At 40.4% G+C, this 16,313-nt stretch overlaps 1 protein-coding gene across 5 annotated transcripts in view; it reads left to right on the top strand.

Moving 5' to 3' along the window:
* BZW2 (basic leucine zipper and W2 domains 2) overlaps positions 1–16,313 on the top strand; it is an 86,264-nt gene that overhangs the window by 44,944 nt on the left and 25,007 nt on the right. For 4 of the 5 annotated variants that reach the window (XM_090046851.1, XM_090046848.1, XM_090046852.1 and 1 more), the window contains exons 3-6: positions 1,108–1,284; positions 2,233–2,336; positions 3,419–3,484; positions 13,132–13,267. In XM_090046851.1, the coding sequence (XP_089902977.1) occupies positions 1,108–1,284; positions 2,233–2,336; positions 3,419–3,484; positions 13,132–13,267 (483 nt within the window). The remainder of the gene's footprint in view (positions 1–1,107; positions 1,285–2,232; positions 2,337–3,418; positions 3,485–13,131; positions 13,268–16,313) is intronic. The other variant, XM_090046849.1, reaches the window with a different exon arrangement.

The following is a 16,313-nucleotide window of genomic DNA, read 5'->3' as shown; positions in this document are numbered from 1 at the left end:
AGGTCAGAAGGGGGCTAAGATAAACATAGATATTGGTAGAAAAAGACATTCAAGTCTCTGATTTGGGGGTCTTTTGAAAGGTTATGATTCATTCAAAAAGGAGGAGGATTCTGGTATATATGTACAGATGGGAATGGTGACTTGGAAATGGAGTGAGTGAAACTGCTAGCTGGACATTCTCCAAGTTCTGTAGACAGAATTCTTGCCTTTGACACTGTAGACACTGCATCTGCAAATATACCTGCTACCACCACCATGTGATGGAGACTGTGTGTGTTCACAAATTATGTACTTTACACCTTGATATGCTGTTGTTACTCCATAATAAAGTTTTCCTATTCAGCTTGTGCTGGGTCAAGTTTGCTTCTCAATGCAGTCTTCAAATGAAAGGCTGTTGTGGTGGGTTTCTTGCAATATAGTCCAGATGCCTCTTAAGTACTAAGTGCAGTACAGCCATTGAGTATTTAAATAAACTGTTCCTAAAGCTCTTGGGGACTTTGAATTCACACTGTTCAATAAAGTACCCAAGTATGCGTTTGGTAAACAATTTTGAAAATAGTGTGTATACCTCTTGCTTATTTGTGGCATTCGCAACTGTTTGTGAAGTTGTTGTATGTGCGTGTGTTTACACAAGGCAGAGGGAATAACAGAAGGGATATGTTACTCTCTCCTTAAGCTCATTGGGCTTTGCTAGGGTATCTCTTATGACTAATGGCCTTGACTTGAATGTTGTTTGGAGGTCAAAATCTGTTTGTTAATCAAATTCAGCTGGGGGATTCACCTAGGGCATACATCTCTGGTTGCCACTCTGCTTCAAAGAATGGTTTATTTCTGAGTATAAATGGTAATATTGCAGTTTCCTTCTGTTCTGTCAAAAACAGCAGTTTCCTGAGTTGCAGTTTCTTCTCTAAGATTTACATATGTTAAATGCCACTGACCTTTACCAAGAAAAATAAAAGTTGAAAATTCTTCACATGCATTTTTAATTTTGCACCAGTGTTTTTTCCCCCTTTAATTTCATAAGGGTTGTTTTAGTTTCTTTTGTTTTTTCAGTTGTAGTTTAATATGTGGGTGTAATTGTGTGCATGTCTGACTTGTGTTTCCTAGATGAAAAGGAGAAATTTGAACCCACAGTCTTCAGGGATACCATTGTCCAAGGCCTCAATGAAGCTGGGAATGACCTGGAAGCTGCAGCCAAGTTCTTGGATGCAACAGGCTCAAGGCTGGATTACCGTCGCTATGCTGACACACTCTTTGATATACTGGTAGCTGGCAGCATGTTAGGTAAAATTTGTGCACGTTGCTTAAAGACTTTTCTCACATCAGCATAACATTTCAGAGGGAGTCCTTGTTATCTAGCATAGAAATTGTTCTACAAAAACTAAACTTAATCTGTTTGATCTGTCTAGATACTTATTTGATCCAACCTCACCTAGTTGTTTGTTATTTTTATTATAGTAGATAACATTGGTAAGCAGAAAAAGCTTCTAGTAAGCAATAATCTACTAGCTTTTACATTTAAATTCTTTGTACTTTCCATTTTGCATTTAGTCTGTTTCCTGCAATCATGATGGTCAGTAGCATTCAATGTTAATTTTACCATAAACACTTTTTTTTGCATCTCTTGCTTTCACGTTTTGTCTGGGATGCTTGGTTATAATACTATATCAGTAATCTCATGTACAGTAACTGTATCTCCTCATTCTTACAGTTTATTGTAACTTGAATTGCAGCTGTAGTAGAATACATAACATATTTGATGTCGCTAAACCTCATTTTGTTATGGTCAAATGCCCGGAATTTGTTAGGTACAATAATCAGGGAAGAGTTAAGATACATTTCAGGTACTAAAAAAAGTAACTAGTGTTTATAAGGATGAATAAAAATTAACATAAGAGTGCTAGCAAATTGTTTAGATAGAATCAACCAGTACTCTCAGATGACAACAGGGCGCTGTCCCCAAAACCTGATGAACTTCCTTGTTATGACCCAAATCCCCCAGTTCTTTTGAGGGTAATATGAACTGCAGGATATGGCACACTGAAAATCCTGTTAGTTTCTCTATATGTTCCGAATATAACCACAACCTAGGAATTCTCTGGCTGGGCACTACTTTACTTTTCCCTTGTACCCAATACTAGTTATTAATCTCTTTATCTCAAAGATACAAAAGCTTATGTGTTTATTAGTAAGTATTTATTGTGCTTTCCTTTTTCTTTTCTCCCCCGCCAGCCCCTGGAGGGACACGCATAGATGACAATGACAAGAGCAAAATGACCACCCACTGTGTGTTTTCTGCAGATGAAGATCATGATGCCATCCGAAACAATGCTCAGGTCAGGGTAGAAAAGGGACCCTGTGACTGACAGGCGTTTAAAACCTTTTTATACATTTTAGGGAGGATTATAAGGAGAAATCTGCAACCTGACCTTGCAGGTCACTAGTGACAGAGCAATTAAGTACAGTTAAGTAGTAATCTGCTTTTCTCTACTCTAACCTATAAATATTAGGCAAGGAAAAGGATGTGTAGGAATATCTGGTCACAATTTACAGTGCTTTGTCTAAAAGAGTATTATAGAGCCTGTTCCTTAAAGAGTTTGCCAATATTCTTAGATTCCAACATTTTCTTTAGCTTTATGTTATACTTCTGTACATATGGGCTTATTTAAACAGAGTTGTTATGAGCGTAAGAGTAATGACTCCTCTAATTGTTTTGTGTTCAAGTCTCAGATAAAAGGCCTTTGTTTACCAAAAATATATTCAGTACATTAACTTCATGACACTACTAAAATTTATTGGTTCAGTTCCCCCAGTTTCCTCAGGCTGCTATGTGTAGAGCAGAGATCTCTTATTGCAAATATATCCATAAAGAAATTTTAAAGGCAACAGAGTGATGGAAAGCAGGGTTGACGAGCTGGGAATGAGAACTCTGGAGCCTGGAGCTAGAAAAGCTGCACTAATTGCCTTCTGCTTCAAATATTGATAAGCGGAAATCACAGCATTATTTCTAAGGATCCATTGTCGAACAACATAATAGGCAGGAACACTGAAGAAGGGCACATGTGTGAACAGAGCATTTATTTTATAGTAATTCCATGAGGCTAAGGATGCAGTTGTAGCAGAAATGTGCAAAGCACCCTCCTGATGGTACTTGGTGGGAGCACCACATTTAGTACCATTTAAAAGAAATCTATGTAGAATGTAAAAGTATGAAAAGCCAGTAATCCCAGCTTTCCCCTCTCCTATAGGTAAATAAATCCTCTGTGATAAGACATGGAAAAAAATGTTTGAAGTGCTTTGGGTGTTCTGTATTGACTGGCTGTGGGCAATGCTATTTTCCTGCTCTCCTGAAGAAATTGCTGGCTACATTTTTTTTTTCTTTTTTTTCTTTTTAACTTCAGTCTACTCTTATATTTAGGTCTTTAATAAACTTATCAGGAGATATAAATATTTGGAGAAGGCATTTGAAGAGGAAATCAAAAAGGTAATGTTAGATGATAGTATCTCTTGGAGCTTAATATCACATATCTTATATCTCATGTAATTGCATATTTTTAAATGCTACTTCTGTTTGTTGTTTTGATTTAACTTAGCTGGAAAAGAGGATGGAAACTGGAACTTTGAGGTAGCAGCTGTAGTTTTTAATTGAGTCTTTCTCAAAGTGTTGCCAAAGTAAATTGGGTTTGGAGTATCAAGCTTGATTTGGCAGTCCAGCTCCGGACTGCTGGGCGGCCCACCTCTAGAACTGAACTGTGGGGATTCTCATTATAGCTGCCAGAGCCATTGTGTTGGCAGGGCTGGGAGCTAGGGAGTTAATGCCACTGCACAACCCCTGTTGCCAACTGCCACTGATCTTAGTTGCCAGTGGTGACAGAAAAGGCCAATTTTGGTGGTTTTCACCTCCTAGATACTGGCTACCTGAACACAGGCTCTGGCAGCCAGTGGTGATGCGGGTTGAGCTTGGAAAACTGGGATTGAGTAGTGGTGACATTAATTCCTTTGCTGCTGGCAGTCATGGCTAGAAACTCTGCTGGCCAGATGAATCCCTCTGTGACCCAGATCTGGCTTATGGGCCATATGTTTCATACTACTACTGCGTGGTGTATGCTGGATCAGTGCTACCCTAACCAAATCCATTTCCAGCCTGCTCTTGGTACTGTCCTGGCTATGGAGCACACTGGTAGAACATTCACTGAAATGAATTTACCACCTTCTTGGCTACTAGAACACAGATCCGTATCAAACCTATATGTTTTTAGTTTAGATGCAAATCCACCACCTATGACAATCAGCAAAACTCCTTCTCTGAGGAGTAAATGACTGTGATGTGTCAAAGTAGAAGGATGAGCCCTAAGAATTTAGAAGACATTAAATGTCTGTGAGTTGATAAAAGTAATTAACGAATTGGCAGATGCCACCATTATTATTTAGACTAAAATAAGTGTGGTATGCCACTATGATTTATGAGATAATAGATTGGGTTGAAAGTGTGTGGAGGGGAATCATGGTGGGGAGGCTTTTTTCATTTGAAAGAAATGTTAAAATTCACCCCTAGTAGTGGCCTTTATAGCCAGAACTAATATGCATTGTACAGTAAGTCAGTGATTAAAATAATACACACATGGTCAGTGCTACTCTGGGCACAACCTGTGCTCAGTCTAAAATCCTAAAGAGAGAGAATATGGCAAAGTGTCTAAATATATGCAAAGACTACGTGCAGGAATGCTATGTTTAATATTCGGACTGACCTCATGCACTGTGAATTAGAAATGGCACTTACGCAATTCTTGCTTGTTTAGAAGTTTATTTTTGCAACTTAGGTCAGCCTGTCTCTTAAACTAATGCTGATTGCTCAGTACATCACTCATCAAAGACTTAAATTTACCTCTATTCCCCACACAGATCTGATGTTCTTGATCTTAATTACTATAATCATTGACATGAACTTTGAGTCAGCACATCTCAAGTCGCAGAAAGCTCTCTGCATATTAAATGAATGCTTTGTAAACTCAAATTACCACTGCCTCTCACTTCATTTTGAATACTGCATGTTTTTAAAATTTGTATCACAATTGTGCTACTGTGGGATTCTAACCAGTAGGTTCTTCTACACAAGATGCTTTACTGCACAGCAGACTAATTTGCTTCGCAGTAAGCATCACTGTCTATACATGTGCAGCAATTAGGGTGCAATAGACTAATTTACTGCACTTGCAGATAGTGCTGTCAGATATAAATGGTATCTGGCAGCACAGTATATTACTATTTAAATGCGTGTGTAGATGGTGACATTGGGATTTGTTTACTCTGGCTCAATATGAGCTGCAGTATATTTGGTCATATTAATTACAGGTGTAGATGTACCCCATATGGAGTAAATTTTAGAGGATGCCCCCCCACAACCCCAAGGAAAAAATCACCTTCTGTTCTCTCAGCTAATTGAGTGTTAAGCAACAGCAACAGAGTATCTATCTGGGGACCTCTGCTCTAGAGATTGCAGTACAATGTAGAAATAGCCAAGGTAGTGTTAAATAAGTTAGCTCAGGACAGGAAGCATTCCCCCTCTCCCCTTGCCATGCCTAATGTCATTTAAGGCTAACTTACCATTCTTGGTTTGCACATGTGAAATGAGTTAATGGCCCCAGTTCTGTTTCTAGTACCCAGGTAACCTGAGTTTAAAACGACAAAAAAAGTTTTCTTAGTACTAATTGTCACCCTTGTTGGTAGCGTCAATCAGCAGAAGCTCTGTTTGCCAAATGTGCATGGAAATATTTTTCTTTTGGTAGTGATTGACAATGCTGGTAGGAGTCTTGTATGGTGGATTGTTTAGACTGTGGATTTAGAAGGCAAGTAATGTGTCCAACACTACACATTTGGTGTCTTTACTTCAAAATTCACAGATAAAAAGCTCTTATTTTTCAAAATCTTAGGCTCCAAGCTTGTTGGATCCCACAAGTTATATAGCATGAGTTTGCATTAAGTTGTGGTTGGATCCAGCTTTGCAGTGAAAGTGATGTGGCCCCAGCCCCTCCAGCTCTGCAGTTCGTGCAGTGAAGAGATCTGCCTTAGTATGCACCACACAGCAGAAAGGGGCATGGATGGCTTCATCCCCCTCTGTCCAATCCTGGATACCAGAGAGCCCACTGCATGGGGAGCTCATACAGTGAGCTCTAGGAGATCACCGCTTTGTCAGCACAGCTGCTGCTGGAGCTTTGAGCTTGTCAGCTGATTGGTGTGCCATTTTGCCCCCTTGCTGAATTCAGCAGCAAGAGAATAGAGGATGAGTGGTAGCAGGGCTTAGCTCCAGTTTTCCTGTGATTAGTGGTGGGAAGAAGTTACCTCCCTACCCTGCCCCCCCGCCCCAGTTTCTGGAGCTGTAAGAAAATTGGCCTGGGGGCCTCCAGCCAGGGGCTGTGTTGATAAGATAGAGAGCTGAGTGAGCTTTCTGCTCTCGTAGCACACAGGCAGTGTGACCTCACCACTGCATCCCATGGATCCACTCCTGGGTTAGGCGATAAAGACTTTATGTATATATTCAGAAGAGAGTAGTGTTATAATCATAGAATATTGTGGGGAGCTTGCTGTTCTTTACTGTGGATATAAAAAGTGATTTTTACAGTGCTGACAATCCAGCAACTTTTCCAGATATCCTGAAAACAATGTCATGAATTTTAAAGCAACAACCCCCCTCAAGCAATGATATTGTCAAGGAAAAACTATACTTTCTATATAGGTGGCAGCTTTGTCTTAACCCCTTTGCCTTTGCATCCAAATGATGTGATTCAGAGATGAAGTGGTATTATACAACTTTAAATGATACACACATTGTAAATAAAAATGGTATTTTTCTCTGTACAGAATTGCTTTAAGGGTTAAAAATAATTTTCAAATGTAGCATATTAGACTTGATCTTATGCTCATTATACACTCAAAACTCCCACTGAAATAAGTGGGAGTGCTAGGAATACAGTATTGGAGCCAGAGGCTAGCATTTTACTTTGAGATCTGGATCCAGTCTATATTTGTAATGCACACTGATATTACTGTATCTATCTAACAGCAGATAAAAAAACAACTTAGTACTCAGCAGGAGGTTCAAAGTTATTCTCAAATTGTGGATGGCCATGCGAATCTAATAAGGAGTCCTAGAGAGATTTGTATCAAAGATGGTGAAGGAAGATCTCTTCATGTAACTGGCAACAAAAATCTACAGCAGCAGCTTTAAAAGGAGCATTTTCATGTTTTGATGGCTAAATGGGCTAATTAATTTTCCCCACTAAATTCTAATTGGATTGCAGTTGAAAGAGAATTGTCTAATAATACCTTTTTTAATTAATCTGTATGTAATAGATTTGCTTCTCTATAGATGTTTGTCTTTTTTTTAATATAGGTATTATAGTGCCACTAGTGTGGTAACCATTGACTGTCAGATAGGAAAATGAAGCTCCTGGTATAAAGATACTGTACTGAAATAAACTTCAAGAAAGTTTTCACTGGAACCAATTCCAAAAATCCTGGTGGGAGAAGTATATCTGAGAAAATGTGAGGAGGTTCAGTGTGTGCAGTAACTTTTAAAGACATGAAGACACTCAGTTTATAGGGTTCTTGAATTCAGGTGATAGATGTTGTGGTTTTTTAATACACTGGGTTGTTTTCCCTATTAAGAACAAGAGCATATATACTCAAGTCTCCTGTTTTCCTTATATAAGTGCAAAAGTATTCCTGAATAATAACCATATATTATTAAGATCTGATAATTAAAGAACTTTTGTTCCCTTTTTCTTTTATTCCAGTGTTTCAGGAGTGTAGATCTCTTGCCATGGCTTTGAAAATGGCTTGAATCCAAATATAACACTAATGGGTACAACTCAACTTCTACTGAATTTGTCCTTAGAGCCTTTAATGGATCACATTACATTTCAGATGTAAGCTGGTCAGGATACTAAATTGGTAAAATGAAGGACACTGGTGGTTTTCTAGCAGTTTTTAAAATTTTCCTTTGTTTATTTGATAAAATGGCGAAGGAAGGCATAGGTGATGCATAGGATGGGCACGGGGAGGGGCATGTGCCCACCCCCACAAGATTGGCCTCTAGCAGCTTCTGTAGGCAGTTGCCGTTGCCCCTCCCCCCCGCTGCTGACACAGCTGGTGACATCTGATGGTGGTCCCTGCTCGTTGCCATGAATGCTGGTGGCTGTAGGTGGTGCCCACTCACCACTCGCTGCCGTGGTGCCCTCCCACCCCCAAGTCTCAGGAGGCACCAGTCATACATGAAGGAAGGGATAGGAATTGTAACAAGAAAGCAAATACCTGTTTGGTAAGAAATAAAGCAGTATTTTTCTGCTAATAGCTTTGTTGGCAGTTTCAGTACACAGTTCACAGAGTAACATTCTGAGTTACCATATATTGATACCATGTCAGATCAGAAATTGTCAAACTCTTGTGTAGTATGCAACTTATCGCTGAAAACAGCCTTATTACCAGAGGACTGCAGGGTTACCAATATGACTCCCAAATTATAAAAGGCTACAGAGGGGAGCCAAGGAACTATACACCAGTTAGTAACTTCTGTTCTTGGAAAATTAGAAGCAATAATAAAAGAAATAAATGAATGAATTGTTGACACATGGATGAACATGAGTTGCTGGGGAGGAATCAACATGGTGTTCTTTCAAAGGGAAATCATGTGTAGCCAACCTACTACAGTTTTCTTTTTTTTTTCCTGAGGCTGTCAATAAGCAGGTGGATCAGAGTGATTCATCTGACAGTGCAATCTGGATTTCTGAAAACCCTTAGATTTAAACAGGTTTCCCCATCAGAGGCTTTTAACAAAGTTAGGTAGTCTTGGGATTACAGGGAAGGTCAATTTGTGGATTACACATTGTTTTTTTTAAAGACAGAGAACAGAATGAGTATCAATGGTCAGTTTTCAAGATAAAATGAAGCAAACAGAGGGGTCCCCAGGGATTTTTGTTGAAACCAGTGCTGCTTAACATATTCATAAATGATCTGGAAAACGGTGAGTAGCGAGATGGCCAAAATGGTGGAGGACACAATTCTTCTAAATGGCAATGACCAAGGCCAACTGTGAGAAACTACAGAAGGATCTGGCACTATTGAGCAAATAGGAAGCTAAATGGCTAAATGAAACTCAGTGTAGATAAGTGCAATGTGATGCATATGAGCAAAAATAACCCAGATTATACCTACACTGTGATAGACTCTACGTTTAGCTGTTACCACAGAGGAAAGAGATTTGAATGTCATTGTGGACAGTTTGCTAAAAACATCAGCTCGGTGTTCAGCAGCCACCAAAAAGATAAACAACACGTGAGGAATTATTAAGAGAAGTGTAAACAAACAAAGTATCACTATGCCCCTGTATAAGTCTGTTATGCATTCACATATGAATAGTGTGCCAGTTTTGGTCCCTACACCTCAGAAAGGTTATAGGCAGACTGGGGAAGATACAGAGAAAGGTAATACAAGGATAATTAATGGTCTGGAGGAGTTCCATATGAGGAGAAGCTAAAGAAAAAAATGCTTGAGTGGGGGGACATAATAATGAAGATAAAGTAAATAGGGATTTATTTACCATCTCTTTCAAAACAAAAACTAGGGGTCATAAAATGAAACTAGTAGTCTGTAAGTTTAAAATTAACAGCTAGTTCTTTTACACAGTGGGGGCACCTATGTGTTCATTAATGCAGTTTTGCTAATGCACATTCAATTTAGAACCTCCATTGTGAGGTACTAGAAAAAGGCGCATTAGTGAAAGTGCACAGGTTTTTTATGATGCTTTCATGCATGTTAAAATAAGCTAATGCACATTAAAGCGTATGTGTAGATGCACCCTGTGTATAATTAAAGTATGGAAGTCATTACCACAAGATGCTATAGAAGCTCACTGTTTAGCCTGTTCACAAAGGGATTGGACAAATTCTTGGAGGAAAGGGGCATTAGTAGCTATTGATTATGGGAGTTAGGGTCTGGCCTCTGAATCAGAACTTCCTGGACCTTGAATCCAGGAGACAGCAAGTAAGGGAGGAACAGTGTAAAAAAACCCTGGTCATATCCAGTTCACCTTCTCTTTCAACACTTTACTATCATGTGACACAGGCTTGTTTGATGCATTGGGCTTAATGCCCACAGAACAATGGTTAACTGCCTTCCCCCATGTTGTTAGAGGAGGCTACTGGGTATGCATCAACTGAGTTTGTGGACAACTGAAGAGAAAAACAGGGATGGGAGTGAGGTTGCAGGTTTAAAACAAGTGCTCCAAAGGAGGACACTGAGCAGAGTATGTTGGAGAGTGCCCACTGGCCCTCGAACAAGTTGAGGGACTCTGCTCAGGGAAATTCTTCCTGGAGCCGTGAAAGGAGCAAAGACAGGAAAATGGCCCTGCAGGCCCCAGGGGCCCTTCTGACCAGAAACACCTTCCTGGTCAGGTATATGTACCGACCAACTTGGACCTATGGTCTGACCCAGTAAATGGCAGTCCTTGTTCTTATTTTTTTTGCATTCTTTATGCATCGGACCCTCAAAATTCAGGTGCGTGCATTAAGTAGGAAAGCTGATTGTCTGCCCAAGATGGAACTGCTTTACTATGATTTCTGCTCATTTGGCAGCAGCTCTCGTATAACTATTCAGGCAACTAAGTTAGTTGACTTAATGACCCATTGTTCTTCACTCCAGAAGTGTTAACAATAGTCTCTCCTTTTTAATGGTCTTGATGTTCCACTAATCAAACAATTAGTGTGGCCCTACTATCTGCTAGGGCTCCTGGTCTCTTCTTTTTCACAGCTCTTTTCAGAACCATAAATGCATCCATGAAGACCCTTCTTCAACTGTGGCTAGTGTTTTAGTTCAGCAGGAAAGGGAGAACAATTCAGCTGAAGATTAGGCTCTGTCCCTGCTCTCTGCAGCCAAAAGTTTGGAAAATATTTTTTCTTTATTCTGCCTTTCAAAAACAAGTTGCATATTATATTCACAGGCATGTTAGATGAGAGAAAATATGGTATGTTTTCTTTCTGTAGATCACATTTCAGGTGGGGAAGGTTAGAATAAGGAAACATTTAATCAGGCCATGAATCAAATACTTTTCATTGACTTTAGATTTAAATATCCACTATATATATATCTATATATAAAAAGTTCAAGGACTCTGAATACATATGTATACACACACACACACATATAATGTTTTCAGCCTCCACTGTAAATCTGGCTGTGAGCTTTGACCCATGCCATTATTTTACCAGGTATATGCAGTTTTTGCTAAATAGCATATCCAGGTTTTTCTCATTATTGCATTTATGAATGATCTTCCACTCATCTGTCTCTCTTACTTTTTTTGTTTCTATGTCACAGTTTGGCAGAAGGAACAAAGTTACACCTTCAGGCCCTTGTGCCTTCAATTTTTTAAATTCTTTTAAACTAAAATTGGATGTTTTAAATAGTTGGCAGCAATCTGTTAAAAAGAGAGATGACTTTCTTGGTTTGTACAGTCCAAAATGATTCAGTCAATAGCTTAAAGCCTAGAGAGAGAAAAAAATCTTGTTTATTTCAAGTCACAAATTCAAAGAGGATGTAACTTTTGTGAACACTGTAAAACTCAAGATCATTTAACAAGAAACTTCTTGGATGTCTTCAGTTTAAGTTTTATTGTCATCCGAAAGGAAACAGTTTAGGTATTCTGTCACCATAGAGAGGCAGTTCCCAGTATGTAAGTGGCAATGCCTTTGATCTGGAGAGACAACAGTGAGGAGTCTAGATAGCGGCTCACGCTGGCTTAGTGTTTTAGTGATGATACGTACTGCTCACATGCAAGGGGGCGGGGTGGGGCAGGATGGAAGCAGAATCATTAGCAGTAGAATCTAATAGCTGGAGGTAAAGTGAAAAGATGCAAGTACAAAAACGTTCTTGGTTCTTTATAGCTCAATACTGACACAGTGTGTATGATGAACTCCATGATTTTGCATCTGTATCCCTCTGCAGGAACTTACGATTTCCTCACAAGGAAGAGAAACTCATTTTAGCCATCCCTTTTCCTTCCCCCAAAAATCCTGGCTTTAAAAAAATATATGTTTTTTTTGTTGCTGGGGAAAATTTGTATCATTCTAGTCCATGTAGGGATGAGAGATAATGTATTTTAACCCTTACAGGATTTTTTTGGTGGGAGGGCTGAAGGGGTTGAATCTTGATATGTGTGGATGTTAAAGGAAACTGAAAACAGATTTAATATCCATGTAGGTTTTGAACTTCAGATAAAGGAAAAGATTTTTTTTTGTAGTGACACTTCTGAAGCTAGCTACTTATAAATATTAGTTTCCTAGAAATCCTAAGAGGTTCATGTTTGTTCTGTGTTTTTTCTTATTTTCCCTGAACACACCAAATCATATGATGCTATAGACAGCAGGGAGGCTTGTATTTTCTTCTTAAACTAATTGCTGCTTTCCTGTAATTAGGAATGGGAATCATAAGGTCTCAACAGCAGCTTGTGTACCTGAATGTCCCTCTTTCAGTTTATCAAGATATTAGTATTGTTTAACTCAAAGCATCATTTTAAAATTAAGCCAATAGAAGCATCTGTTGTAATTTTATATTCTGTACTTCTAGCACAAAATGGAAAACTGGAAGCTATCTTATCCCTGTGGTTTTTGCATGCTTGATATTTTTGTTGAATCAAAAAAACTGCAACCATAGGGCCTGATCCAAAGCATGTTGAATACATTAATGGGAAGACTGTTGCCCCCCTTTTAGACTATTATCATCAAAGAAAAAGGCTGCCATTGACTTTAAAGGGCTCTGGATCAGACCCATAATGAAATTACCCTTAATTATAAATATGAAGAGGTCGGTCCTGTTTCCTCTAGTGATATAGAGTAATGCCTAACTCTGATTTCATTTTCATGAGTGAGACAATCTGTGGAAGAAGTGTCACAGAGTATGAAAGTAAATTTTGTCATTCTGCTGTAAGCATGGAGAAAAGCACTTCAAATCCACAAGTATTGCTCTTGACTTTGGTAGGACTTTTTGAGAAATAAAGAGCTAGTAATGAGGCCCTTTATGTTCTTTACTATTCATTGCAGTTTTGTGTGGTAACTGTATGTTGTCTTGTCTGATCCACAGCTGCTGCTGTTCCTTAAAGCCTTTTCTGAAACAGAGCAGACAAAGTTGGCAATGCTCACTGGGATCCTGCTAGCCAATGGAACACTTCCTGCCACTATTTTAACAAGTCTTTTCACTGACAACATAGTCAAAGAAGGTAACTTTTTTGTTCCTTTACTGCCTTTTTGATCTTAGCTTTCATAATAGTAGTGTATTTTAAACTTTGGCATCCTGGAAACAGTACAACAGAAGGTAACACGCTTAGAGTGCAGACAGACGTAACACTTGAACCATTCCAAGAAGGGATACCTGAAACCAGTGACAAAAGTCAGTGGCATTCCCACGTTCATGGCTAGGGGTCCTAAGTAGAACCATCACCTTTCAGGTATAGCAGTGCTCTCAAACCACCACTGAAGGGTGGCAGTGAGTACCCAGCCCAGTGGCAGTTTTCTGCTCTGCTCCCCCTTCTCACTAACATTAAGTTCAGTAAAGACCAGCTCCTGCACTTTACAGAAAACCTTTTGGTGGTTCCTTGACTAGGAGTGTGCACCATGTGTACTCTAGAGCTGCTGGAGTTTTCATAGCTTTTATAGAGCACTCCACCTCCACCCCCAAGCCATTAATCAGTTTACTTCAATTGCTGCAAATACCAGGGTCTGGTGCATCTCAGGATGTTTTAGGGGTGTGAAGGGTGCCTGGTTGAAGATGAAGGGCTGCCTGGATGTTTGCTTTTGTGTGCCTTGGGACTGGGTGCTTAGGGTACAGCTCTCTGCTGCTTTTATAGAGCTAGTCTGTCTCCTTCCATGGATGGCAGTCTTTCCCCAGTCCCCAGATACATAAAAGCAGCACTCTATGCAGCCACCTCCCTGCCACAGGCCCTGGCTAGGCACGCTGTAGTCAGCTGTGGACAAGAGGTTGCAGTGGTTCTGGCAACATACAGGGAAACTAGTTGGTGTGCAAGAGTTGGCAGTCAAGTGGGGAAGGGAGGGGACAGGACAGTGAGGAGCAGTGTGCACGTACAATATAGTCCATACTGATGGTATGTGCTCCAGAATCAGGGCAATTGTTCAGGGCAATTTTATGGTGTATTGAAATATTTTTCCTGCTTTAAAGACTTGGCAGCTTTCCAAATGCTTTTCTTAAAAGTTTCTTTCACTGAAAATATGGACTCCACCTCCACTCCCAACCCAAGCCTTTCTTGGTAATGTAATACTGTTTTTTTAAAAAAAAACTTTTAAGATTCTGTGTTCACTGTGGCGCCTTTAACTGTATATACAAGTTCTTAGTAGACCACATTTTCATTTGCTGCATGCTAACAATCATTAAATTTGTTTTCTAAATGCCACAGCTGCAGGTCTTGCTCTGTCATCACCCACAGCTTTCACAGTATGAATAAAACTAGAAGGAAATCCAAACAAAAGCTCTAATCCATGTTTTAGGGTAATGACCTGTACTGTTCTTTTAAAATGACAGCCTGGTTTAGTTACAACAGCACAGGAGGCAACTGAGAACTTAAGCTTAGGACTTTTTTTTTTTTTAACTTAAACCAGGTTAGTTAAACATCAAATTAATATTTAGAGACAATGTTTGCACTTGTAACTTCAGAGCAAATGAATTTGCACTGTGAAACCATATTTCCTGTGCGTGAATTTTTTGATAGAATTATTTGGTTCTTGTCTAATATTTGCCAAAAAAATTATCTGTGCCAGTGCTGAAGGGTGCTGCAGGTAATTAAAGACCCATTAATCTAACTTAAATAGTATGTACAATTTAAAACATATTTTGAAGGAAAGAATAATTGGAATGGAAGTAAATGGAAAATGAAATAAAATGCCATATGGGTTTACCAAAGGTTAGTGCTAGATCTTGGATTTTTTCTTTACTAACCTGAGTGCCCTGGCACCCTGTGGTGCCTTGATCTTTTCATGGTGCTGTGGAGTGCCACACGAAGTTAGCACTGTTTGGTTTGCAAACATGATTCACAAGATAAAGCCCAAAGATTTCATATAGAAATGCACAGAACTCTTTCTGAGTTCTTTGCAACAGAACTGCTCTGTTTTTTCTATAGTCAAAAAGAGTGAAAACGAAGAACTGGCATTCTCCAAGGGGTGCCTTGAGTCTAAGAAGGTTGAGAGCCACTGTGCTAAGTTCGTCAGACAGCTTTTTATTTCCCTTGCTGAATGCAAGAGTGTGTTTGTCTTTTTTTTCTTTTAAGAAAAAAGGTTAAGAGGGGAGTGTGAGTGTGGTTCAGGAGTGGGGTGTGTGGGACTTCTGTGTGCGTGTGTGTAGGTATGGTGCAGGTGGGGTGTGTTTGGGGTACATACATGGATTTATGGTTGGGGTGTGGGGTGTGTGGGACTTGGATGTGTGTGTGGGTATGATGAGGGGTGGGGGTATGGGTGCATATGTGGGGAGGTGTAGGGATGTGCATGCAGGGTGTGGGTATATGTGTGGGATGTGTGTAAGGGAGTGGGGGGTGTATTGGGGTGTGGTTATGGTGTGGGTGTATGTGTGGGATGTGTATGGTAGGGTGTGTGGGACAGCATTGTGTGTGTGTGGGTATAGAGGGGGGCAGGGTATATGAGGGGTTGTGAGTGCATGTGTGAGGTGTGGGTGGGTTGGGTGTGCATGTGTGGGGGCTTCCCTCCTGCCTGCTCTTTGTGATGTGGCTGAGCCTAGCCCCTCCACAGGTGGGGGAAGGGGATCAGTGCTGACTGCCTGGCTTGCAGCAGTGCTTCAAAGGGCAGGAAAGCAGCTGCTGCTGCCTGCAGCAAGAGGAGCCCCTGTGAGAGGGGAGGGTTTCAGGGGGCTGAGCCTGGTATCACCTGCTCTCTTAGTCTCTATTCCAAACCTGCCCAGCAGGGCTGCAGCCGAGCCTGCGCTGGCTTCTGCTGCTGTTACTTCTCTCTCACCTGCCTGTTTGGCAGGTCTGCATCAAGTGCATGCTGGCTCCTGCTGCTATTCCTCCCCTCCTGTCTGTCCCTGCCTACGTGGCAGGGCTTTGTGAGCAGTCAAGCTCCTCCATGCTTCCCCCCACATGCTCATCTGCCCAGCACAAGCAGGACCAGAGTGAGCTGCAGGCCAAGCCCATCCTGTTCCCCTCAGTCCTGCAGCTTTCCCTTCCTGCTTGCTGGCTGGAGCACTGTAGCAGGGACAGGAGAAGTTGCTGGAGGCTGAGGGAACCCAGCACTTCCCTAGGCAGT

The sequence above is a fragment of the Crocodylus siamensis genome, chromosome 5, assembly GCF_052110815.1.
Source record: "Crocodylus siamensis isolate JL-2025a chromosome 5, ASM5211081v1, whole genome shotgun sequence".
NCBI classification, from domain to species: Eukaryota; Metazoa; Chordata; order Crocodylia; family Crocodylidae; genus Crocodylus; species Crocodylus siamensis.
This window is presented reverse-complemented; position numbering and strand designations above follow the sequence as displayed.